This window comes from Geotrypetes seraphini, chromosome 8, assembly GCF_902459505.1.
Source record: "Geotrypetes seraphini chromosome 8, aGeoSer1.1, whole genome shotgun sequence".
In the NCBI taxonomy this organism is placed as follows: domain Eukaryota; kingdom Metazoa; phylum Chordata; class Amphibia; order Gymnophiona; family Dermophiidae; genus Geotrypetes; species Geotrypetes seraphini.
Window position 1 is genome coordinate 156,835,191 of NC_047091.1, and position 25,169 is coordinate 156,860,359.

Sequence of the window (25,169 nt, forward strand, 5' to 3'; positions counted from 1 at the left end):
GATCTGAAAATTAACCAGTGCTGTGGAGTTGGAGGAAATTTCGGGTAGCTGGAGTCGGAGTCTGAAGTACAAAAAACTGAGGAGTCTGAGTCGGAACATTTATCTACCAACTCCACAGCCCTGGACAAAACACAATACAGTAACACAAATAAAGCATGAAACTGAAGAAAGCACAGCAAGCATGATAATAAACCAGCAAAGAGCCAAAAGCTCAGCCCTACCCAACAAGAGAGGCCCAAACAAATTGTATGGGAAACACTGCCCTAAGATAAAGAAGGCAAGGCTTCCCCCCCAAAAAAAAGAAAGGGGGACACAACAATCAAAAAGACAGGCAAACACACACAAAAAAGGGGATGCTTAGGGAAGACTTAGGAGATGTGCTTATCCCAGAGCTAAAGTCTTGCCTGTCAATCATTGCATATATACACACTCTTATTTTTAATGCTTCTGTTGAAATGTTTTATTCAAAATCACTTGTCAGTGTAAAGAATTTTATAAATGGACTTATCTTGAATGACAGAGTCCTGACATGGACCATGTTTCATATCTGCCTCAGGGAACCCCATTAAAAGTCCAAATACTGTTCAAAATGTGGGTCTCTTAAATTTCTTGAATGTCTTCTCCAGCTTCAATCAAGTAACAGATTTCTTGACATTTTGCTTTAATTTTCCCATTGATTTGGAATATAATTTTTCCCATAGATTCTGTGGATGTGGGAAAGAAAACCAGTTAAGAGCAAAAATGAAATACATTTATTGATAAGCTAATTTCTCCACTAAAGTAACCTGAATGTAGTAAATGCAGATCTAATGTTGGTTTGACTCCAGAGTCCTTGATCCTAGAGGGGACAACTAATATAATAAATTGCATTATTCCAGAAATGTTAGGACCAAGTTTTTCACCGTCTTCTCAAGTGCTCTATACCAGTGTTCTTCAACCACCGGTCCGCAGAAATTTCCTGCCAGTCAACAGGGCCAGCACATGCATCAGGCCCAAAACAGTGTTCTTCAACCGCCGGTCCACGGTGCGATTGATGCGGCGTTATCTTCGAGCCAGCTCCCTCTTCTTGATTCAATGCACAAAGCCATAGGCAGTGGCTCCTACGTGCGGCCTGCGCCTGAACCGGAAGCCTTCTCTCTGATGTTGCAACGTCAGAGGGAAGGCTTCCAGATGAGGCACGGGACGCTCAAGGAGCTGCTGCCCGCAGCTTTGTGCACTGCATCAGTGAGGAAGAGGGAGCCGGCCTGAAGATAACACCGGGGGCGGCATAAAATGGCCAGGCGGGAGCAGGCCAGAAGGTAAGGCATAGCATCGAGGGAGGGAGACAACAAAGGTAGGGGGGAATGATTTTATTTTTGAACTTAGTGATTAACAATTTTGAGAATTTACATCTGCTGTCAGTGTGCTTTATGTAGTTTAATTTTGTGGTTAACCATTATGTGTTGTTAAAAAGATTATATTGTGTATCTTTGAAAAATGAATGGAAAAAAATAGTGTTATAATTAGTACTATTATGGGAGCGGGGTCTGGGGTAGAGACTGGATAGAGATGGGCGGTGTCTGGCCCACGACTTAGCCAAGTGTTCTTCAACCGCCGGTCCACGGACCGATGCCGGTCCACAGAATAATTATTTTTTATCCCAGGACAAGCAGGCAGCATATTCTTAACGTATGGGTGACGTCACCGACGGAGCCCCGGTACGGACACTTTTTACTAGAAAGTTCTAGTTGGCCACACCGCGCATGCGCGAGTGCCTTCCCACCCGACGGAGGAGTGCGTGGTCCCCAGTTTCTTCGTTTCCGCGGAGCGAAGAAGACGCATGTGGTTTCAACGGCCATTGAAAACATCCTTTTTGCCTTCCCGCTCGCGTTATTTTCTTGTTTTTTCTCCTTTTCCCCCTTCGGGTTCTCTTTTTTTCTTTGAAAAAAAAAAAATCTCTCGATTTCTCTATTTTTTTGCATCCGGCCCAAGCGGGGCCTGTTGTCACCATACAGGCCTCCGGTTTTGATTTTGCGAGGCCGTGTTTCCCTTCATGCCCCCTCAACCGGGCTTTAAGAAGTGCCAGCGGTGTGCACGCCCGATCTCTCTCACTGACCCACACAATTGGTGCCTACAGTGTTTGGGTCCAGAGCATCGGGCTGACACCTGCACCCGCTGTGCCACTCTTAAGAAACGCACATTAAAAAATCGGCAGATCCAGCAGAACATCCTTTTCGGTACCGGATCTGCTATGGAACCTGCTGCGACGTCGACGGTACCGCAAAAGGCGGCACCGACTACTTTGACGACGCCCGATCCTTCCTCGGGGTCACTGGCACCAGGTAAGCCGGCTAAGAAGCCTTCCACCTCCCTTGAGCGTCCACCGGCCACAGTGGCGACGCCGGTCCTCCCAACCTCACGCCGACCCCGCAAGCGCTCCGCCCCGATCTCGGTGAGTGCCTCATCATCGGCCTCCTCATCGCCGGGGCGTGGAGCAGCACCTATGGAACCGAAAAAGAAAAAAGCGGTACCGGTGCCACCCCTGGATGACCACATCGCGGCCATACTCCAAGACAAATTACAGGAACAGCTGCAGCACCAACTCCAGCACCTGTTACCGACCCTCTTGGCACCACTTCTTTCGGTACCGGACTGGCCCGGGCCTCACACCATCCCACTGGTGTCCACCCCCTCGGTGCCGCTCAACACTTCTATGCCAATCCTCTCAGCTGAACCACTCCATTCTCATCCTGTGGTACCAACCCGATCTGAGGCCGATCCTCCTCGGGACCAGGAAGGGCACCGCTCTTCCCGGGACCGGGATCAGCACCGGTCTTCCTCTCCCGGTACCGCCTCAATGCGCTCTGGCAAGTCTCTTTCTAAGACCCGCCACACTGAACCTCCCACCCAGACATCTCGGCGTGCGCACACTGATATCAGGGACCCAGACTTATGGGAAGAATCCCCACCCGGTACCGATGATGAGGCTTCATCAACGGACGAGGAACCCTCGATGGTCGATACCAGTTCCAAACCTGAACAGTACTCATTCACAAAATTTCTAAGAGAAATGTCGGCGGCTCTGTCTATCCCTTTGGAGTCCAACTCTAAGAAGTCCCAGGCTTTCCTTGACGCCCTGGACTTTGAACAACCCCCCAAAGAATTTTTAAAGTTACCCGTCCACGACATCTTACGGGAAACTTTTTACAAAAATTGGGAAAACCCTCTCACGGTACCGGGTGCCCCTCGAAAACTGGATAGTTTATACAGGGTCATTCCTATCCCGGGGTTCGACAAACCTCAACTACCCCATGAATCCCTTCTGGTGGAGTCCACCTTAAAGAAAACCCAGGGCTCCAGTGTTTATGCCTCCACCCCTCCTGGCAGAGAGGGCAGAACGATGGATAAATTTGGCAAGCGCCTTTATCAAAATTCCATGCTTGCCAACAGGGCTAATAATTACACCTTCCACTTCTCCTTCTATATGAAGCATTTGGTGCAACAACTCTCCTCCTTACAAAAGTACATCCCTGAGCGTAAGGTCCCGGTTTTTCAACAACAAATTTCCAGTTTGCTCCAACTCCGGAAATTTATGGTGCGATCCATTTATGACTCTTTTGAGCTGACCTCTCGAGCATCTGCCATGGCTGTTGCCATGAGGCGCTTGGCCTGGCTGAGAGTTTCTGTCCTCAATATTAATCACCAAGACCGCCTGGCTAACACACCTTGTCTTGGTGATGAACTCTTTGGGGAGTCCCTGGACTCAACTACCCAGAAACTCTCGGCACACGAGACCAGGTGGGATACCCTGATCAAACCTAAAAAGAAGACTCCACCTGCTCGTCCCTACAAACAGCAGTCTTCCTACCAACGCAGGTTCTCGGCCAGACCTCTCAACCCGCCTCAACAACCTCGCCGGCCTCGTCAGCAGCACCACACTCAGGCACGTTCACAGTCTCACCAACCTGCCAAGCCTCTCCCGCAGTCAAAACCGTCTCAGCCCTTTTGACTCTTTTCTCCAGGGCATAGCCAGTCTCCCACCATCCTTGCCTCTGCCTCAGCCGATAGGAGGACGTCTTCAACTCTTCCTCAACCGTTGGGAGGTCATAACATCAGACCTGTGGGTCCTCAACATCATTCGCCACGGCTACTCTCTCAACTTCCAGACTCTTCCACCAGACAATCCTCCCATAGAGTCTGTTTCTCACTCCTCTCAACCCCCCCTCCTCCTGAGGGAGGTCCAATCCCTCCTTCTTCTCAATGCCATCGAAGAGGTGCCCCCAGACCAAAGGGGTCAGGGATTCTACTCCCGCTACTTCCTGGTTCCCAAGAAGACAGGAGACCTCCGTCCCATCCTCGATCTCCGGAACCTCAACAAGTGTCTGGTCAAGGAAAAGTTCAGGATGCTCTCCCTTGCCACGCTTTACCCTCTTCTCTCTCATCACGACTGGCTATGTTCCCTAGACCTCAAAGAGGCCTACACTCACGTTCCGATCCATCCGACTTCACGTCGCTACCTCCGATTTCAGGTACAGCACCGCCACTATCAGTACAAAGTGCTACCCTTTGGCCTCGCATCATCGCCCAGGGTGTTCACCAAGTGCCTTATTGTGGTGGCGGCCTTCCTCAGGTCTCACAACCTCCAGGTGTTCCCATACTTGAACGATTGGTTGGTGAAAGCTCCTATGTCTCCGCTTGTGCTACAAGCCACTCAACACACCATCTCTTTCCTCCATCTCCTGGGGTTCGAGATCAACTACCCCAAGTCGCATCTGCTTCCCACACAGCGACTTCAGTTCATTGGAGCCGTCCTCGACACCACTCTGATGAGGGCGTTTCTCCCCTCGGACCACCAACGGACCCTGCTCCATCTCTGCCATCAGGTGCTCCTTTGTCGCTCTATTCCTGCTCGGCAAATGATGGTCCTCCTGGGCCACATGGCCTCGACGGTCCATGTGCTTCCTCTGGCACGCCTCCACCTCAGGACACCTCAATGGACTCTGGCCAACCAATGGTCACAGACCACGGATCCTCTTTCTCATCCCATCTATGTGACATCGTCTCTTCAGCAATCTCTTCAATGGTGGTTGAACTCCTCAAATCTTTCCAGGGGTCTACTCTTTCATCTGCCCCCTCACTCCATGATCATCACCACGGATGCCTCCCCCTATGCGTGGGGAGCTCACCTGGGAGATCTTCGCACCCAGGGTCTCTGGACCCTCAGGAGCGTCTACATCACATCAATTTCCTGGAACTCAGAGCCATATTCTATGCTCTCAAGGCCTTCCAGCACCTTCTCTACCCTCAGGTTCTTCTCCTGTGCACAGACAACCAAGTCACCATGTACTACATAAACAAACAAGGCGGCACCGGATCTCCCCTCCTCTGTCAGGAGGCCAACCGCATCTGGACCTGGGCCACGGCCCGCAGTCTCTTCCTCAAGGCCGTCTATATCCAGGGTGAACAGAACTCCCTGGCCGACAATCTCAGCCGCATCCTTCAACCTCACGAGTGGACCTTGGATCCTCCCACACTCCACTCCATCTATACTCTCTGGGGCACTCCTCAGGTGGACCTCTTTGCAGCTCCTCACAACCATCAGCTGCCCCAGTTCTGCTCCAGACTCTACTCTCCTCATCGTCTGACCCCGGATGCATTCCTGCTCGACTGGTCGGATCGGTTCCTCTATGCCTTTCCTCCACTGCCTCTGATGTTGCGGACGCTATTCAAACTCCGCAGGGACAGAGCCACCATGATTCTCATCGCCCCTCGATGGCCTCGCCAACACTGGTTCTCCCTCCTGCTCCAGCTCAGCTCCAGGGAGCCCATTCCTCTTCCTGTGTTTCCTACTCTACTTACTCAGCAGCATCAGTCTCTACTACATCCCAATCTGTCCTCGCTCCACCTGACAGCTTGGTTTCTCTCGGGCTGACCTCTCCAGAGAATCTGTCTCAGCCTGTCCGTCGCATTTTGGATGCCTCCAGGAAACCGGCCACCCTCCAATGTTACCATCAGAAGTGGACCAGGTTCTCCTCTTGGTGTCTCCTACATCACCACGATCCCACCTTGTTGGCGGTGGAAACTGTACTGGACTATTTGCTCTCTCTTTCCGACGCTGGCCTCAAGTCTACCTCAATCAGAGTCCACCTCAGTGCCATCACTGCGTTTCATGAGCCTATCCTCGGAAAACCTCTCACGGCTCATCCACTGGTTTCCCGGTTCATGAGAGGCCTCTTCAATGTCAAACCACCTCTGAAGCCTCCTCCAGTCGTCTGGGACTTGAATGTGGTTTTGTCTGCCCTCATGAAACCTCCTTTTGAGCCTCTTGCCACTACTTCACTCAAATTTCTGACTTGGAAGGTGCTTTTCCTCATAGCCATCACCTCTGCCAGGAGGGTTAGTGAACTGCATGCACTGGTTGCCGACCCACCTTTCACTGTTTTTCACCATGACAAGGTGGGTCTGCGTACCCATCCAAAATTCCTTCCCAAGGTGGTCTCGGATTTTCATCTTAACCAGTCCATTGTGTTGCCTGTCTTTTTCCCTAAACCCCATTCTCATCCTGGGGAACAGGCATTGCACACGCTGGACTGTAAGCGTGCCCTTGCTTACTACCTTGACCGTACCAGGGCTCACCGCTCGTCTCCTCAGCTCTTTTTGTCCTTCGACCCTAACCGCCTAGGTCACCCTGTCTCCAAAAGGACGCTTTCCAACTGGCTTGCTGCCTGCATTGCATTCTGTTATGCTCGGGCCGGTCTCTCACTGGAAGGTGCTGTCACGGCCCACAGGGTCAGAGCTATGGCTGCTTCTGTGGCTTTCCTCTGTTCCAAGCCCATCGAGGAAATCTGCAAGGCTGCCACTTGGTCCTCAGTTTACACATTCACTACTCACGACTGTCTGGATACCTTCTCCCGACGGGATGGGCACTTCGGCCAATCTGTGTTACACAATTTATTTTCCTAATGGCCAACCATCCCTCCTCCCTCTCTGTTAGCTTGGAGGTCACCCATACGTTAAGAATATGCTGCCTGCTTGTCCTGGGATAAAGCACAGTTACTTACCGTAACAGGTGTTATCCAGGGACAGCAGGCAGATATTCTTACGTCCCACCCACCTCCCCGGGTTGGCTTCTTAGCTGGCTTATCTTAACTGGGGACCACGCACTCCTCCGTCGGGCGGGAAGGCACTCGCGCATGCGCGGTGCGGCCAACTAGAACTTTCTAGTAAAAAGTGTCCGTACCGGGGCTCCGTCGGTGACGTCACCCATACATTAAGAATATCTGCCTGCTGTCCCTGGATAACACCTGTTACGGTAAGTAACTGTGCTATTTCTGCCGGTCCATAGATGTAATAAGGTTGAAAAACACTGCTCTATACAGCTTCATAAACCAAAGATGCACACTGATAGGGCATGAAGAGGCTTCAGATATAGCATGAGTGAAGTGTGGCCTAGAGGTTACAGCTGCTGCCTCAGCAGCCTGGGGTTGCAGGTTTGATCCCAGTGCTGCTTCCTATTGCCCTGGGCAAATTACTTAACCCTCTATTTCCCCTGGTACCATTTACAACAGTGTCTGGTTTTGAGACACAGAGCACAACATATCACTTTAAGGTATGCATTTTACCTTCATTGCTCTAGCTAATTCTTTCTGTAACACCTGAGGCATTTATTCTCTGCTGATGTGCATTTCAGTATGCAAAAAAAAATATATATATATATATAATCATGATAGCTATTAAGAATTCAGTTATACTTTGGTACACTGCTTACCATCACAGAACTACTGTATTTTCACTTACTCCATATAAAGCAGTGGTCTCAAACTCATGGCCCGCCAAGTACTGTTGTGAGGCCCTCGGTATGTTTATCATAATCACAAAAGTAAAATCAAACAGTTTCTTTTTTTTTTTTTTTTTTGTAATTGTTTATTTATAACAAAGAACCTCAGACCACCACAGCAGTACAAAACAATAACAGTACAGTCAATCAATTTACAAAACAGCAAAACCCACTGAGGTCATCCCCACCCCCTCCCTCCCTCCCACCCCCGGTAACAACATACCACAACCATCATCCCCCTTAAACCAAATATCCCCCCCCCAATGGGTGTCAAAGCACCCGAAGAAAAGGAAGGAGAAAAAGAACAGCATCTAACAAATAGAAGCACATAACCAGAATAAGACAAACCTTCAATGCCCAAGTCCAATCCAAGTCCATCAATTCAACTGACAGAACTCCCCACATCCAATCCCTCCACTTCCAGGTATCTTCCCCCCAAATATCATAATAGTGCTGCCATCACCTAGTCAACCGGGCCAAAAGCCTGTATCTTTCACAAACCCAGCTCAATTTTTCTCTCAGAGTCAGCGTGGGTATAGTCGTGCTTCGCCAATGGCGAGCCACAGTCAGCCTAGCCGCTGTGAACGCCAACCGTACCAGCTTATCTTGAGTGTCATCATCCCCTCCCAAGGGAAACCCCAATAAGGCCACCTCCGCTCTATCTTGGAGGGACACCTGAACAAGAGCCCCCACATACTTAAACACCTGTCTCCAAAAGACCTGAATGGAAAGGCAGCTCCACCACATGAAAAAAGGTTCCCCGCTCCCCACAGCCCCTCCAGCATAAGGCTGTGCCCTGAACAGACATCTTACTCAGGTGAACCGGAGTCATGTACCAGCGGACCAGCATTTTAAGAGCATTCTCCACCAGCATAGGAGCCACTGCTAGATGGTGTATCCTAAGTGAGATATTTTCCCATAAAGCCACGAGATACAAAAGTTTATCCCAGGACAAGCAGGCAGCATATTCTTTACGCATGGGTGACGTCACCGACGGAGCCCACGGTACGGACCTTTTTACTAGAAAGTTCTAGTTGGCCGCACCGCGCGTGCGCGAGTGCCTTCCCGCCCGACGGAGGAGTGCGTGGTCTCCAGTTTCTTCGTTTCCGCGGAGCGAAGAAGACGTGTGTTTTTCAACGTCGTTGAAATCCTCCTTTTGCCTTCCCGCTCGCGTTCTTTTTTCGGTTTTTTCACCTTCGGGTGCTTTTGTCTTTCAATTTAAAAAAAAAAAAAAAAAAATTCCTTTCTTTTTTGCTTATTTTTCGTTACTGCCCCGGCGGGGCCTGTTGGCACGATCCAGGCCTCGGGATTTGATTTTGCGGAGGCCGTATTCCCATTCATGCCCCCGCAGCCCGGTTTTAAGAAGTGCCAGCGGTGTGCACGCCCGATCTCCCTCACTGACCCACACAACTGGTGCTTACAGTGCTTGGGACCGGAACATCGGGCGGACTCCTGCACCCGCTGTGCCACTCTTAAAAAACGCACTTTGAAGAATCGTCAAATCCAACAAAATCTACTTTTCGGCACCGGCCCGATTATGGATTCGACTTCTTCATCTGCGGCACCGTCGAAGTCGACACCGACCACTTCGACACCGCCTGAGTCGACATCGGCGCCTCCGGCGCCAGGTAAGCCGGCTAAGAAGCCTTCCACCCTTGAGCACCCTCCCACCTCGGGGACGGCACCAGTCCTTTCGGCTCCACGCCGAGCCAAAAAACGCTCCACTCCGATTTCGGTGAGTGCCTCGTCATCGGCCCCCTCATCGCCGGAGTGTAGAGCGGCACCCATGGAACCAAAGAAGAAAAAAGTGGTTCCGGTGCCTCCCCTGGACGACCGCATTGCGGCCATCCTCCAGGACCAGTTGCAGGAACAACTCCACAAGCAACTTAAGCAGCTCTTACCCTCGATCTTGGCACCGCTGCTCTCGGTACCAGACCGGCCCGAGCCCCACACCGTCCAACCGGTATCCACTCCATCGGTACCTATGGACTCCTCCATGCCCATTCTCTCGGCACCGCATCTCCCTTCCCATACCGAGACTATGGCCTTGCCGACGACCGATCCTCCTCGGGACCGAGCAGGGCACCGGTCTCCCCACGGCTCTGACCGGCACCGCACTTCCCGGGACCGAGACAGACAGAGATCCACATCACCCGGTAACATCTCGGTACGCTCAGGCAAATCTTTGTCTAAAACTCACCATGCCGAGCCTTCCACTCCAGTCTCTCGACACGCACATACCGATGTCAGAGACCCGGACCTATGGGAACAATCCCCCACCGGTACCGAGGAGGATGCATCGTCGTCGGACGAAGAGCCTTCGGCGCCCGATACCGCATCTAAACCTGAACAATCTTCCTTCTCAAAATTTCTCAGGGAGTTGTCGGGTGCTTTGTCTTTGCCACTGGAATCTGACTCTAAGAAGTCACAAGCTTTCCTGGAGGCCTTGGATTTCGATCAACCTCCCAAAGAGTTTCTTAAGTTGCCCGTACATGATATCTTACGGGAAACTTTTTATAAAAATTGGGAGAACCCGTTGACTGTACCTGGGGCTCCCCGTAAATTAGACAGCCTCTATAGGGTTATACCAATCCCTGGATTTGATAAACCCCAACTCCCTCATGAGTCTCTCCTGGTGGAGTCCACTTTAAAAAAGACTCAGGGCTCCAGTGTCTATGCCTCCACCCCTCCTGGCAGAGAGGGCAAAACTATGGACAAGTTTGGCAAGCGGCTCTATCAGAATGCCATGCTTGCCAACAGGGCAAACAACTACTCGTTCCATTTTTCATTCTACCTCAAACATCTGGTAATGCAACTCTCCGCCATGCAAAAGTACATACCAGAGCATAAAGTTCCACTTTTCCAACAGCATGTCTCCAGCCTGCTTCAATTAAGGAAATTTATGGTGCGCTCTATCTACGACTCCTTTGAGCTCACCTCCCGTGCATCTGCCATCGCCGTGGCCATGCGCCGCCTAGCCTGGCTCAGGGTCTCTGATTTGGATGTCAACCATCAAGACCGATTAGCCAACGCCCCATGCCTTGGTGATGAATTGTTCGGAGAGTCCCTGGATACCACCACGCAAAAACTCTCTGCCCATGAGACCAGATGGGACACTCTCATTAAACCTAAGAAAAAGGCTCCACCTGCTCGTCCTTACAGGCCACAGACCTCATACCAGCGCAGGTTCTCCGCTAGGCCGCTCAATCCACCTCCACAGCAACCTAGGCGGGCCCGCCAACACCAGCACGCCCAGGCTCGTGGCCAGTCTAACCAACCGGCCAAGGCTCTTCCTCCTGCCAAACCTTCTCAGCCCTTTTGACTCCTCTCTCCAGGGCTTAGCCAGTCTTCCACCCTCATTGCCTCTTCCTCAACCAATCGGAGGCAGGCTCCACATCTTCATCAGCCGTTGGGAGGTCATCACATCGGACCAGTGGGTCCTAAACATCATCCGCCACGGCTACTCTCTCAACTTCCAGACTCTTCCACCAGACAATCCTCCCGTAGAGTCTGCTTCTCTTTCAACTCAAACCCCCCTCCTCCTGAGGGAGGTCCAATCCCTCCTTCTCCTCAATGCCATCGAAGAAGTACCTCTGGAACAAAGGGGTCGGGGATTCTACTCCCGTTACTTTCTCGTCCCAAAAAAGACAGGAGACCTGCGTCCCATTCTCGACCTCCGGGACCTCAACAAGTGTCTCGTCAAGGAGAAGTTCAGAATGCTCTCCCTTGCCACACTGTACCCTCATCTCTCTCGGAACGACTGGCTATGTTCCCTGGACCTCAAGGAGGCCTACACTCACATCCCAATCCATCCATCCTCACGTCGCTACCTACGGTTCCAGGTGCACCATCGCCATTATCAGTACAAGGTGCTACCTTTTGGCCTGGCATCATCTCCCAGAGTGTTCACCAAATGCCTCATTGTGGCGGCGGCTTTCCTCAGGTCTCACAACCTCCAGGTGTTTCCCTACTTGGACGATTGGTTAGTGAAAGCACCTACGTCTCCACTTGTGCTACAAGCCACTCATCATACCATCTCTCTCCTCCATCTGCTGGGATTCGAGATCAACTACCCCAAGTCGCATCTGCTTCCCACACAGCGCCTTCAGTTCATTGGAGCAGTTCTCGACACCACACTAATGAGGGCGTTTCTCCCCTCCGACCGTCAGCGGAGTCTGCTCCGCCTGTGTCGTCAGGTGCTCCTTCATCACTCCATTTCTGCCAGACAAATGATGGTCCTCCTGGGCCACATGGCCTCGACGGTGCATGTGCTTCCCCTGGCACGACTCCACCTCAGGACACCTCAATGGACTCTGGCCAACCAGTGGTCACAGACCTCGAATCTTCTTTCTCATCCCATCTCTGTGACATCGTCTCTTCAGCGATCTCTACAATGGTGGTTGGACTCCTCAAATCTTTCCAGGGGCCTTCTTTTCCATCTGCCCCCGCATTCCATGATCATCACCACGGATGCCTCCCCTTATGCATGGGGAGCTCACCTGGGAGACCTTCGCACCCAAGGTCTTTGGACCCCGCAGGAGCGTCTCCATCACATCAATTTCCTGGAACTACGAGCCATGTTCTATGCTCTCAAGGCCTTCCAGCACCTTCTTTGCCCTCAGGTTCTGCTCCTGTGCACGGACAACCAAGTTGCCATGTACTACATCAACAAACAGGGCGGCACCGGATCTCGCCTCCTTTGTCAGGAGGCTCTTCGCATTTGGACCTGGGCCACGGCCCGCAGTCTCTTCCTCAAGGCTGTCTACATCCAGGGCGAACAGAACTCCCTGGCCGACAATCTCAGCCGCATCCTTCAACCTCACGAGTGGACTTTGGATCCTCCCACGCTCCACTCCATCTTTGCTCGCTGGGGCACTCCGCAGATAGACCTATTTGCAGCTCCTCACAACCATCAGCTGCCCCAGTTCTGCTCCAGACTCTTCTCTCCTCATCGTCTGGCCCCGGATGCATTCCTTCTCAACTGGACGGATCGGTTCCTCTATGCCTTCCCTCCTCTGCCTCTGATGTTGCGGACTTTGTCCAAACTCCGCAGGGACGGAGCCACCATGATCCTCATAGCTCCACGGTGGCCTCGTCAACACTGGTTCTCCCTTCTACTTCAACTCAGCTCCAGGGAGCCCATTCCTCTACCTGTGTTTCCTACTCTACTTACACAGCAACATCAGTCTCTACTACATCCCAATCTGTCTTCCCTCCACCTGACAGCTTGGTTTCTCTCGGGCTGACCTCTTCAGGAAATCTGTCTCAGCCTGTCCGTCTCATTTTGGACGCCTCCAGGAAGCCGGCCACCCTCCAATGTTACCATCAGAAGTGGACCAGGTTTTCCTCTTGGTGCCTCCGTCATCATCACAATCCCACCTCCTTAGCGGTGGAAACTGTCTTGGACTATTTGCTCTCACTGTCCAATGCTGGCCTCAAAACTACCTCCATCAGAGTCCATCTCAGTGCCATCACGGCATTCCATGAGCCTGTTCTAGGAAAACCTCTCACGGCTCACCCTCTGGTTTCCCGATTCATGAGGGGCCTCTTCAACGTCAAACCACCTCTGAAACCTCCTCCGGTCGTCTGGGACCTGAATGTGGTTTTGTCTGCCCTCATGAAACCTCCCTTTGAGCCTCTTGCCACAACTTCGCTCAAATTTCTGACATGGAAGGTTCTTTTCCTCATTGCCATCACCTCTGCCAGGAGGGTTAGTGAGCTTCATGCACTGGTTGCCGATCCACCGTTCACTATTTTTCACCATGACAAGGTGGTTCTGCGCACCCATCCAAAGTTCCTTCCAAAGGTGGTCTCAGCCTTCCACCTCAACCAGTCCATTGTTTTGCCTGTGTTCTTCCCGAAGCCTCATTCACATCCCGGGGAACAGGCATTGCACACTCTTGACTGCAAGCGTGCCCTAGCTTACTATCTCGATCGTACAAGGGCTCACCGCTTGTCCCCTCAGCTCTTCCTGACCTTCGATCCAAATCGGTTGGGTCGACCGGTCTCTAAACGGACGCTATCCAACTGGCTTGCAGCTTGCATCGCGTTCTGTTACGCTCGGGCCGGTCTGTCACTAGACGGTGCTGTCACGGCCCACAGGGTAAGAGCTATGGCCGCTTCTGTTGCTTTCCTCCGTTCCACACCCATTGAGGAAATCTGCAAGGCGGCCACCTGGTCCTCAGTTCACACATTCACTACTCACTACTGTCTGGATGCTTTCTCCAGACGGGATGGGCACTTCGGCCAATCTGTACTTCAGAATTTGTTTTCCTAATGGCCAACCATCCCTCCTCCCTCTTTGTTAGCTTGGAGGTCACCCATGCGTAAAGAATATGCTGCCTGCTTGTCCTGGGATAAAGCACAGTTACTTACCGTAACAGGTGTTATCCAGGGACAGCAGGCAGATATTCTTACGACCCACCCACCTCCCCGGGTTGGCTTCTTAGCTGGCTTATACTAACTGGGGACCACGCACTCCTCCGTCGGGCGGGAAGGCACTCGCGCACGCGCGGTGCGGCCAACTAGAACTTTCTAGTAAAAAGGTCCGTACCGTGGGCTCCGTCGGTGACGTCACCCATGCGTAAAGAATATCTGCCTGCTGTCCCTGGATAACACCTGTTACGGTAAGTAACTGTGCTTTCCAGGCCCTATCCTGATGCACCCATTTATATAACAGTGAAATGCATCCTCTGCGCACTGGGGATCCCAACAACTACTCAAAGTCCGAACAGTTATAAACCGCAGTATCAGCTTGCTTAGCCCTTTGCAAATAATTTTTCACTTGGAGATACGGGAAAAAGTCCCTAGAATCTAACTTATAAAGAGCCTGGAGCTCAGGAAAAGCACGAATAGTCTTCCCCTCCAGAAATTGGCCAAAGTACTGCAACCCTTTCCGTGCCCACCTCACAAAGATACCCCCATCTCTCCCCAGCACAAAATCAGGGGCATGGCACAGCGGAAAAAGGTGCACCCCCTTGCTTTTACCTAGTAGTTTGCGAGCTTCTCCCTTCCAGACCCACATGGTCCAGTTAGTGAACGGATTACAGATGGTCCCCAGCTCCCACCCCCCCAAGTTCCCCCACAGAAGCGACCCAAGATTCCTAGCCCCCCCTCTGAAGTACCCAGCACTCCCTGCTCAACCTGCACCCATAACTTCAAAGAGGGTGCATGCCACTCAACAGCTGCTCTTAACTGAGCCGCTCGGTAATAATGCTCCAGATGGGGGATCCCCAGACCACCTTCTGCCTTAAACTTAAACATGGCCCATTGAGCCACCCGGGGACGTCTGCTTCCCCACACGAACCGTAAGAGGCTATGCTGCCAATGGAGAAAATACTTTCGAGGGTTTTCTATAGGCAAAATTTGAAAAAAATATAAAAATTTAGGTAATACCAACATCCGAGTTACCTCCATGCGCCCCATCCAAGACACATATAATTTATCCCACCGATCCATACCCCTAGCCAGGGACGCCACCAGGGGAATATAGTTAAGTTGAAATAAGGATGTCCAATCCACCCCCAACTGGATACCCAGATATCGTATAGGGCCCTTAACCCACCGAAAGGGCACCACCCATTTAATACAGGGTATATCCGATTCCGGGACCGATATATTAAGTATCTCCGTTTTAGTCATATTGGCCTTAAAGCATGATAAAGCCCCATATGCTGTCATAAGGTCCTGAAGGGAGCTAAGGGACTCCGCCGAACCCTCCACAATTGCCAAAATATCGTCCGCAAATAAAGACAATTTATGCTCGCCCCCTGAACCGTTACACCCCTCACCCCTCTTTCGGATCTTTTGCACGAGAGGCTCGATCACCAATGCAAATAGCAAGGGTGATAAGGGGCATCCTTGCCTCGTCCCCCACCTTAATTCAAAGGGGGAGGAATAAACCCCATTGATTTTCACACATGCCATGGGTCCGTTATACAAAGAGAGAATCCAGGACACATAGCGGGCCCCCAGGCCTACATGTTGGAGTACCGCCTCCATGAATCGCCAATCCACGCGATCAAACGCCTTCTTGGCATCCACCGCAACAGCTACCCAGGAGCCACCACTACATCGGGCCTGCCATATCAAATTCAAAACTTTACAGATCCCATCTACTGCCTGCCGTCCCCCTATAAACCCTACCTGGTCTGGGTGGATAAGGGTCGGCATATGGACAGACAAGCGATCAGCCAACACCCAGGCAAGAATTTTGGTATCAATACCCAACAGGGAGATCGGCCTGTAGCTCCCACACTGAGTGGCATCCTTCCCAAGCTTTGGTAAACTAGTGATCCCCGCCAACCGCATAAAGAAAGGCAATTGAGCTCCGTCTCTCATATCATTATATAAGCGCACCAACAATGGTGCCACCAAGGTAGACAGCTTCTTAAAAAATAACCCCGTGAACTCATTTAACCCCGGGGATTTCCCCGGTTTCAGCTGTCGAATCACATTATGCACTTCCTCCAAAGTAATATCTTCATCCAGCCCTTGCGCCTCAGAAGCCATGAGGGATGCCAAGCCCAAATCCCGAAGATAATTGCCGATCTCCTCCGACCCCTGACTCTCTGGCGTATAAAGCGGCTGATAGAATTCACAAAATCGGGTGTGGATAGCTCCTTCAGCTGTCAACGTCTGACCCGAACTATCCTTAATAGCCATGATATTAGATTGCGTCTGTTGCAGGCGTAGACAATGAGCCAACAATTTCCCCACTCTATTACTAGATTTAAAAAACCGCAAACGAAGACGCTCAAGATTGAATTGGATCTCCTCATCCTCCAACTTCCCCAATTCTGCCCGAACCTCACGGATCCTAAGCTCCACCTTGACCCTGCTTATGTTGATCAACTAGCTGCCGCCATAGTCTCTCTCAGACTCCTTTCCTTCTGCAATGTAAGCTTCTTTTTATATGTGGCCATCGATATAAGCTCCCCCCGCAATACGGCCTTCAGACTCTCCCAGATCGTCATCGGAGAGTATTGACAAACATCATTATGCTCCAAAAAATCCATAATAACCTGCTCCACCTTACGGACCAGCAGTGGATCCTTTAATAAACTATTCAATTTCCAGTAGCGGTCCCCTACTCTCGATGCTCCCCATCGGACATCCATCCAAATGGGAGCATGATCCGACCACCCAATGTCCTCAATGTGTGTCTCAATTAATCTACCCCCCCACCCCTTATCCAAAATCAACATATCTATTCTGGTATAAACCCCATGAATAGGAGAGTAGTACGAATAATCTTTATCCATCCAGTGCTGGGATCGCCAACCATCTACCACATTTAAGACTTTAACAAAATGTTTAAGACGCTTCCTATCCGCCTTAAGCCAGTACCCCCCAGCCCCCGTAGAGTCCCATTGAGGGTCCATAACCAGATTAAAGTCCCCGCCCACCAGCAAGGAACCCTTTTTAACCAACAGTACTTTGGCCAAGACCTCATCAAAAAAGGAACCCTGTTGAGTATTCGGGGCATACAGATTCACCAGAGTAACCACTTCCCCATTTATCTGACCCAGCCAAATAACCCAAACCCCCCCCCCTCATCCCTCCATTCCTGTTCAGGCACCAGTTTAAGATGTCTAGCAAACAAAATACCCACCCCACCTTCTTCCTCTCTTTCCTATTAGAGGCCCAGACCCGGTCTGGATATTCTTTGTATTGTATCAAATTTTCCCCTGGTTTTAGAAAGTGGGTTTCTTGCACAAAACTAATATCAATCCGCAACCTCTTTAATTCTTTTAACAATAGCTGGCATTTACGGGGCATGTTGAGACCCTTGACATTAAAGCTGCCCACTCTCAATTTATCAGCTGCCATTATCCATTATACCAAATCCGCTCCATTCACCCATCTTCCCCCTGCCCCCTCCACCCCACCCCCCTCCCCTCCAGCCCCACTCCCTCCACTTCGAGTGACCCCACCAAAGCCCATGTCCCCATCCCTCACCCCCTCTCAGAAGGTTCGCCCACCATACATACACTACAAACGCTCCCCCCTACTGGATTCCCCTCACTCACACCCCCAGACACGCCTCCACACACAGCAACACTGTCCACCATATCCCAAGGTCCCAGACATCCAAGAGTCTTCAAACATGACAAGTCCACTACAGTCACAGCTCCTCCTCAGATTTCCGGTCTGGTACCACTTTCTGCGGGCGTCCCCATGCCATCTCGAGTAAGGCCATCTGGCCTTCATTTGCGTGAACGTGCTGGTCGTGCCTGCCACAGGAATCGCTCCGCTGGCTTGCCCACTGATTTCCCAAGGGAAGGATCCTCTGCATGTTGTAGACTTTCTCTCCGCAGCTTCTGCCAGGGTAGTAACCCTTTTATGTGCCCCATTGATGATAATCAGGAGCCCAAATGGAAATAGCCAGCGGTATTTCAAATTATGCTTTCTCAGAATCTGCACCACTGGACGAAATTCCCACCGCCGCTGTAAAGCAATCGCTGAGAGATCTTGGAAGACTTCCACTTTATGCCCCTTCCAGTCAAATGTGTCCAGCTCTCTGGCCTTCCGCACCATCCGGTCTTTATCCACAAAATCATGGAGACAAGCAATTATATCCCTGGGGAAGTCATCTTTCTTGGGTCCCAATGTACGATGGGCCCTATCCACCTTTACCCCAGCACTCACGCCAGCAGTGTCCCCCTCCTGCAGGCAAAGGGTCCCATTGATCTCCTGGACCACATGGACTGCATCCTGATACTCAGCCAGCTCAGGCACCCCTCTGATGCGCACATTATTTCTTCGGGACCTGTTCTCCAGGTCCTCAATGCGGGTAAAACAGTCTTGCCAGTCCTTCTGGGCTGCCGTAAGAGCCCCACTCAGATCCTGCACCACCTCTTCTTATTCCCCAATGCGCCGCTCAGTCTCCTCCACTCTCCCCAGAAGATCAGCAAAGTCTTTCCGAATTTCCTTAACAGCATCTTTAATCTTGCCTTTCACTGCTGCCACCTCCTGCTTGATATCGTAAGCCCACTACTGAAGATCAGCCTTAGTGATAGCCGCCACACAATCCTGGCGTCTCAATCGTGGAGAGGCGTCCCTCTCCGACTCTGCCTCAGACGCGCTCTCCCCGGACTCACGCTCGGGTGCTCTAGAGGCCCCGCACACATGGCGCAGGCCGCCCTGTTCACTGCCCATGTTGGGCTGACGCCCCTCGGCGCTCTGCTTTTTAGAGGGCATAATTCGCGATCGATCCGCTCCGGGCTGCGAATGAGACAGCCCCGCGCTGGTAGGAAGCACAAAATCACCCCTGGGAGGTAGGGATTTGCCCACGGAGGTCAGAGCTCGTACTCTAACCGTCCACCATGCTTCGTGATGTCACCGGAAGTCAATAAAACAGTTTCTTGATCATATGTCTCTTTAGCTATAAATTCCAATATTATTATTAAGACAGCCAAAAGGAAAGATTTAAAAACTATAAAGAGTTTTATCTCATGCAAAATTTACATTATTTTTTTTGAGGCCCTCCAAGTACCTACAAATCCAAAATATGGCCCTGCATAAGGTTTGAGTTTGAGACCACTGATATAAAACTTCTTGCATGGTAAGGACCTGCAATGCCAGTTACCAGGGCTGTTTGAAACTGGAAAAGGATCTTGATGGGTGCATGGCGGAATAAGGACCCACACTTGTTCTTAGGAAAGAGTAACAACATTGATCCATTGTTTGGGAGCTGTCCAGCACTTTAACTAATCAGGCGGCTGGAGTCAATGGACTTTTGACCCAGTATAGCTCTTAGATAATACTAGGATCCAAGGCCTCCAAATAAAGAAATGCAGAATTAGTTGTGAAACTTAGCACCTGGGGTCTGGTTATTCTTTTCAGAGTAGCAACCAGAAAACATTAGTAGTTATCAAACGCCATCTGCTGTACACTTGCATTGGAAGGAAATGATAGAGGGCAGTCATATATAATCACAAGGAAGAAAAATGTGGTTCTGATGATACAGCTTTAGGAATCTAGTATCCCAAATATATTTAGACTGCTTTGTTTTGTCCAAGTAATTAAGTACAATAGTTATTTCTCTTACTCATCCATTTTATCAGTCTTGTGAAATCCAGCAACTGTTGTGACTGAAGGTCTAACTAATGCCTTTAATTAGATTTTTTTTTTTAACATTTTCTTTTTGAAAGTTGGCTGCCTTAACAGTTTAATGAGCTACAGGGCAGAGAAGGTAAAGTGGTGTCATTCTTATGCCCCCGTTTTTTGTTTTTTATTCTGTGTGATATTTGTTCTTGTATAACCTCATTTTCATCTGCCTCAGTCGTTTTCCACCAATACCACCAAGCCCCTGAAACTTTTAGTGGGAACTGTCTGATTTAATGGTGAACAGTATTTAAAACTGAAGAATCTGAAGCTGGGTCTGTAAAGTGGCAGATCCCAAGGTCAGCTAAGGACACGCTGCCAGCAGATACACAGCTCTGTCTACTTCTATTCGTTTCACATATTCCAGTAGTCGGAAAAAAATAAGCAAAACGGCTGCCAGTGCAATTTACGGTTCTAACTCCGGGCAAGACCCGTTCAGGGTTGGGGAGCTGCCCGGGGAAGAAACGAGGTGCAACTGGCTTACCAGGGGACATAGAGGAGCAGCTGTTGTAAAGACGTGAGTTTTAAGCAGATCTCGGGGGTTTGAGGAAGGGGAACAAATAGAGTGATGGCCGTGCAGATCTTCCGTGTATAAGGAGTTGATCTAACAGGACTATAGAGCCCAGGACCAGTTTGGAACAGATCTTCAGTGTATTGGGAGGGGTGAAGTTGGAACAGATCTTTAATGTAGAAGGAGGCACAAAGCTCTTCAGCGCATATTGGGGGGGGGGGAGGATTGAGAGGTGAGCAGCATATCTTCAAATGTATAACGGGGTGAGAAGTGCAGAAGATCTTCAGTATGTGAGTAAGAGGGGGATGGGTAGTGCAGCCGATTTTCAATGAATTAAGAGAGGTGGGGGTTGATAGCGAAACAAATCGTCAGTGAACACATTTTCGTGTCATGAGGGTGGTTGCTGAGTGAAGCAGATCTTTCATGGTATAAGGAGGTGGAGGGTTTTGTGTTTTTTTTTAAATAATGCAGTAGAGTCTCATTTTCAAAGCACTTAAGACACACGAAGTATCCTGGGGAAAGGGGTAAAACGCGGATCTATAACCACACGTCCTTAATAATCTGCCACATGTAGTTTCTGTCTCTTACAGACCTCTGTGACATTTTGCCGCTGACGGATCCGTCTCAGCAGAGGGAGGGAAAAGTATTAGGATCCGTCAGCGCTGAAATGTCATAGAGGTCTGTAAGAGACAGAAACTACATGTGGCAGATTTTTAAGGACGTGCGGTTTTAGATCCGTGAGGTCCGCATTTTATCCCTTACCATATCCGGGTGCTTTGAAAATGAGCCCCTTGGTGTAGGGGGAGGGGGGTTGGAAACGGAGCCGCTCTTTGGTGTTTCAGAAGGGATCGGGTCAGGCTCTTCCCGTGCGGTGCCGCAGACCGCAGCCGGGCGAGGCACCGCCCCTCCCCCGGAGCTTCCGGCGCTTCGCCAGGCAGCCCCCGAGCCCCGGCGGAGGCTGTCGTGAGGCCGAGGGGGAGCGAAGCGGCGGCTCCCCGCGGCAGAGCCATGGCGGGCGGCCGAGAAGTCAAGGCGGTGATCGTGGGCGACGGGGGCTGCGGGAAGACCTCGCTGCTCCTGGTCTACGCCAAGGGAGCCTTCCCGGAGGTGAGCGCGCGCCGCGCAAATTCCCGCCCAGGCCACGTGCGCCTTCGCGCGTGAAATAAAAGGAAGGTGGGGGAGGGGAGGGGAGGGGTCGTACCTGCTCCGATGATTCTTGTGAACGTTATAAACGCAGGCGGTGCAGGGTACATTGCTGATAGTTGACCGCCACCATTTTTTTAACAGTATCTATATTCGATATAGCTAATCCTTCACTCAGTTTTGTACTCGATAGGCAAATTGCGTTTGTCTTTCGTCACGTTTCTTTTTTATTTATTTTTTTTAGCCACGTTTGTTCTCAGTATAAAGCCGGAGATAAATCTGGCATGAATGATGGATGTCTTTAGTACAGAGGAAACAGTGCGGGGGGGGGGGGAGGGCGATGGAGCCATTCCGAGAGCCTCGAGCTGCCCCTCCAAAAGCAAGCCCTCTCCTGAAAGGTCTCACCTAGACGGCTCTGAAGAGATGCCAGGGAGAGGTGGCACATCTTCCTCCCTTGCGTCAGCCCCGGGGCTCTTTGTTTATTGTGGGGGGGGGGGGGGGGGTTAGATTAGATATCTTTCTACTGTGCGGTGGGTTTATTTCCCGTTTGTTAGCTCTTTCGAAAATATAAAGAGTTGCATAGTAAATGACGGCAGATAAAGACCCAAATGGTCCGACCAGTTTGCCCAACCTTTCCCTCTCTTTAAATTACTGATTTCATGTAAATTTTCCTTTTTCTTAGCTATTTCTGGGCCTGAAGGAGCCCAAAGCTCTGCCCAGTACTCTGCCTAGGTTCCATCTACCGAAGTCTCCGTCAAAGCTCATTCCTGCCCATCTAAACCATCCCAGCTGCCAAAACCCATCTCAGCCCATCCTCATGAGACCAGATGGCTATATACGGACACAGACGCTGCAAGTCTGCCCAGTATTGGCCTTAGTTCTTCAATATATACCATTATTTTCTGATTCGAGATCCTCTGTGTTCATCCCACACTTTTTTTTTTTTTTTACTCTGTCACCGTTTTCTTCTCCACCGCCTCCCTTGGGAGCCCATTCCAAACATCTACCACCCTCTCCCTAAGCCAAAATAACTCAGATATAGTGAAAATCTAACAATACCAGCAAATAACTCTTCACAAAAACAATGCAGGAAGTATTTAAAATATTCACCGACAGGCCTCCCACCATCCACAGTGGTTTAGCCTGAACACCTTAATACCTCTTTGTGGATGGTGGGAGGCCTGTCAGTGAATATTTTACATAGTTTCATAGTTTATTTAAATTTTGATTAAACGCTTATCCAAAGGTACAAAGTGTTGTACATAATTATTAAAAATAGCTGGGGAACAAACGATTTAGATAATAAACATGAACAAACATACTTGTATCATGAAAACATTGGGGAAAAAAAGGAAGAACTACAATTTTTTAGAAAGAATACAAATAAGGAAAATACAATAGGGAAGGGAAATGAATAAAATAATGCAGAAGTGAGTGCATACGTATGTAAAAAATCAGTTGAAGGCGTTTTTAAAAAGCAAGCATTTTAGGCTACTTTTAAATTTCTGCAAGTTTTGTTCAGCTCTGAGGTATAGGGGAGAGAATTCCAAATTAAAGGGACAGTGACTGAGAAATTGTCTTTGTGAGGAGTTATTTATTGTTAATAAAGAGTTAAACATCTGCAGTAATATCTTTTTGTATTGTTTTCCGAAGGGTTAAAGTGAATATAGTTGCATAAATGCATGTTTTTATTTTTATTTTAACAGCAATACGCACCTTCAGTCTTTGAGAAGTATACTAGCAGTATTGCACTGAATAACAAAGAAGTTATTCTTCACCTATATGACACTGCAGGTAAAGAGCATTTAGGCTTATTTGCTTTGACTGGATCTTCCACATCCCGAACCAAGTGATTTGCAAGGGAGCCTGGTGGGGCCATTAGAGGAGATCCTGTAACAGAGAGACCGAACATTACAAGACAACCGAGCATAAATACTGTGGGTTTTCTTTTATACAGTACATGCTAGTGATCCTCTTTCTTTAAACTGTGCCACCACTCTGCCTGCTGCCTCCACTCTGCTCTGTCAAAAAATGAGTTTGGTGGCACGTTAGTGCATTTTGCAATGTTGGTTGTCTGCCGACATTCCCTCTTATTGGCACTGGCATAATTTGCTCCATCAGCTGGCAAGTTGGGAAGTGAGGGATGTTCGAGGGAAGTGGAAGGGGAGACAGTGCTATTTGAAAACTTGGGGGTCTTATTTGGGGCAGTTGCATCCCCGTGGACGTAATATTTTGCTTAACGAATTCTGATGAGTTGCTGTGGCCTTTAGTGTCTTGCTCAGTGATTGGTTTGGGTGGGGGAAGGAGGTTCGGTGGGGGAGGAGTTGAGGTAGGTGCTATGGGTGTTGTGGGGCTACAAAACTGTTGATGACTGGATCTTTGTTGTATACTTTGTATTATTGCTGTATTTGGTTATTTTGCTGAAATCTGATGTGATGCTGTTATGTGTGTCATCAATAAAAATTGTTTGAACTTAAACTGTGCCAACACAAACCAAGAAAAGGAGGAATATTTGCAAGATCATAAGCTTACACTTTTGAGGTTCCTATTCCGGAAGAAGGACCAGTAACGCTCAGTAATAATATCACAAGTTTACCAGAAGTGGTACACCGAGAAATCCATGTACGACAATTGCGCTTTGACAATTGTGCGCACAGGACATTTGCAGCCCGTCAAGGATATCTGGAAGGCCCTGATTTGCTCAGACTCCTCAAGGCCCCGTCCCTTGGGAGGGGCTTGATGCGCCTCAAGTCCCTCCCAAGGGATGGGGCCTGAGGAGTCTGAGCAAATCAGGGCCTTCCAGATATCCACTAAAAGGGTTCCCATAATCGTGAGGTAAACCTAACCCTAACAGTAGATAGGAAGTGAATATTTTAAGTGTAGTGGGGGGTTCCCCCCTCAAAAAAAAGGGTTACTTCATAACCCTCAAAAAGACAAAATAGTATCCTGTCAGGGCGCAATTGTTGGGTCATCTCCCATTCAGTGCATGCATTTGTCCATGCACGCAAATGTTGGTATGCTATTGTCCTCGCATTTGACGGGTCACCACCAGAAGCAGCAACTCGTGTGTTGAGCAGTTTGTTCAAGCTGTTTTGGAGGACTCAGCTCTTAGTTATTACCAGTGACTAAACAGATGACTGTCAATTAAAGATTCATAGCAAAAGAGTAATCCATTCTTGAATTATAGTGGAAAAGATATTTAGATTCTGGCAGTTTAGTTTGGGCTGTAGTTCACATCTCTTAAGCTCTCACTTTTTAAAATGATTGGAGGCACCAAACAAGGCACAAATTAGTCCTGCCTGGACACAGTAAAGGAGCTTGCTCAATGATAGGAGTGCTCAGTACCCACTGCACCCATAGAGCTAGTACCTTTTAAATTATTAATTCAAATTCATTCAGTGGCATACCTAGTATATTTGACATCTGGGGCCAATCATTTTTAACACTATCCTCCTTTATATAAAAAATATTTTTAGTAGTAACTAGGAAAACGCAGCATATTAAACACTGCAGTGAACACTACAACATTAATACACCCATTGTAAAACTAAACAAGCCAAATAAGTGCAGATCGATCCTGCACAGTCAATG

The 25,169-nt window shown here is 49.7% G+C and overlaps 1 protein-coding gene and 1 long non-coding RNA gene across 2 annotated transcripts in view; one reads left to right on the plus strand and one right to left on the minus strand.

Annotated features, from left to right (window-relative positions):
* The window catches only part of LOC117364647, a 25,585-nt gene continuing 416 nt past the window's right edge, over positions 1–25,169 (minus strand). The window contains exons 2-3 of the long non-coding RNA XR_004540290.1: positions 23,295–23,468; positions 1–704 (exon numbers count right to left, since the gene is read on the minus strand). This is a non-coding gene — a long non-coding RNA (uncharacterized LOC117364647). The remainder of the gene's footprint in view (positions 705–23,294; positions 23,469–25,169) is intronic.
* The window catches only part of RHOF (ras homolog family member F, filopodia associated), a 12,962-nt gene continuing 9,078 nt past the window's right edge, over positions 21,286–25,169 (plus strand). The window contains exons 1-2 of the mRNA XM_033954072.1: positions 21,286–21,542; positions 23,285–23,372. Of these exons, the coding sequence (XP_033809963.1) occupies positions 21,444–21,542; positions 23,285–23,372 (187 nt within the window). The 5' untranslated portion in view covers positions 21,286–21,443. The remainder of the gene's footprint in view (positions 21,543–23,284; positions 23,373–25,169) is intronic.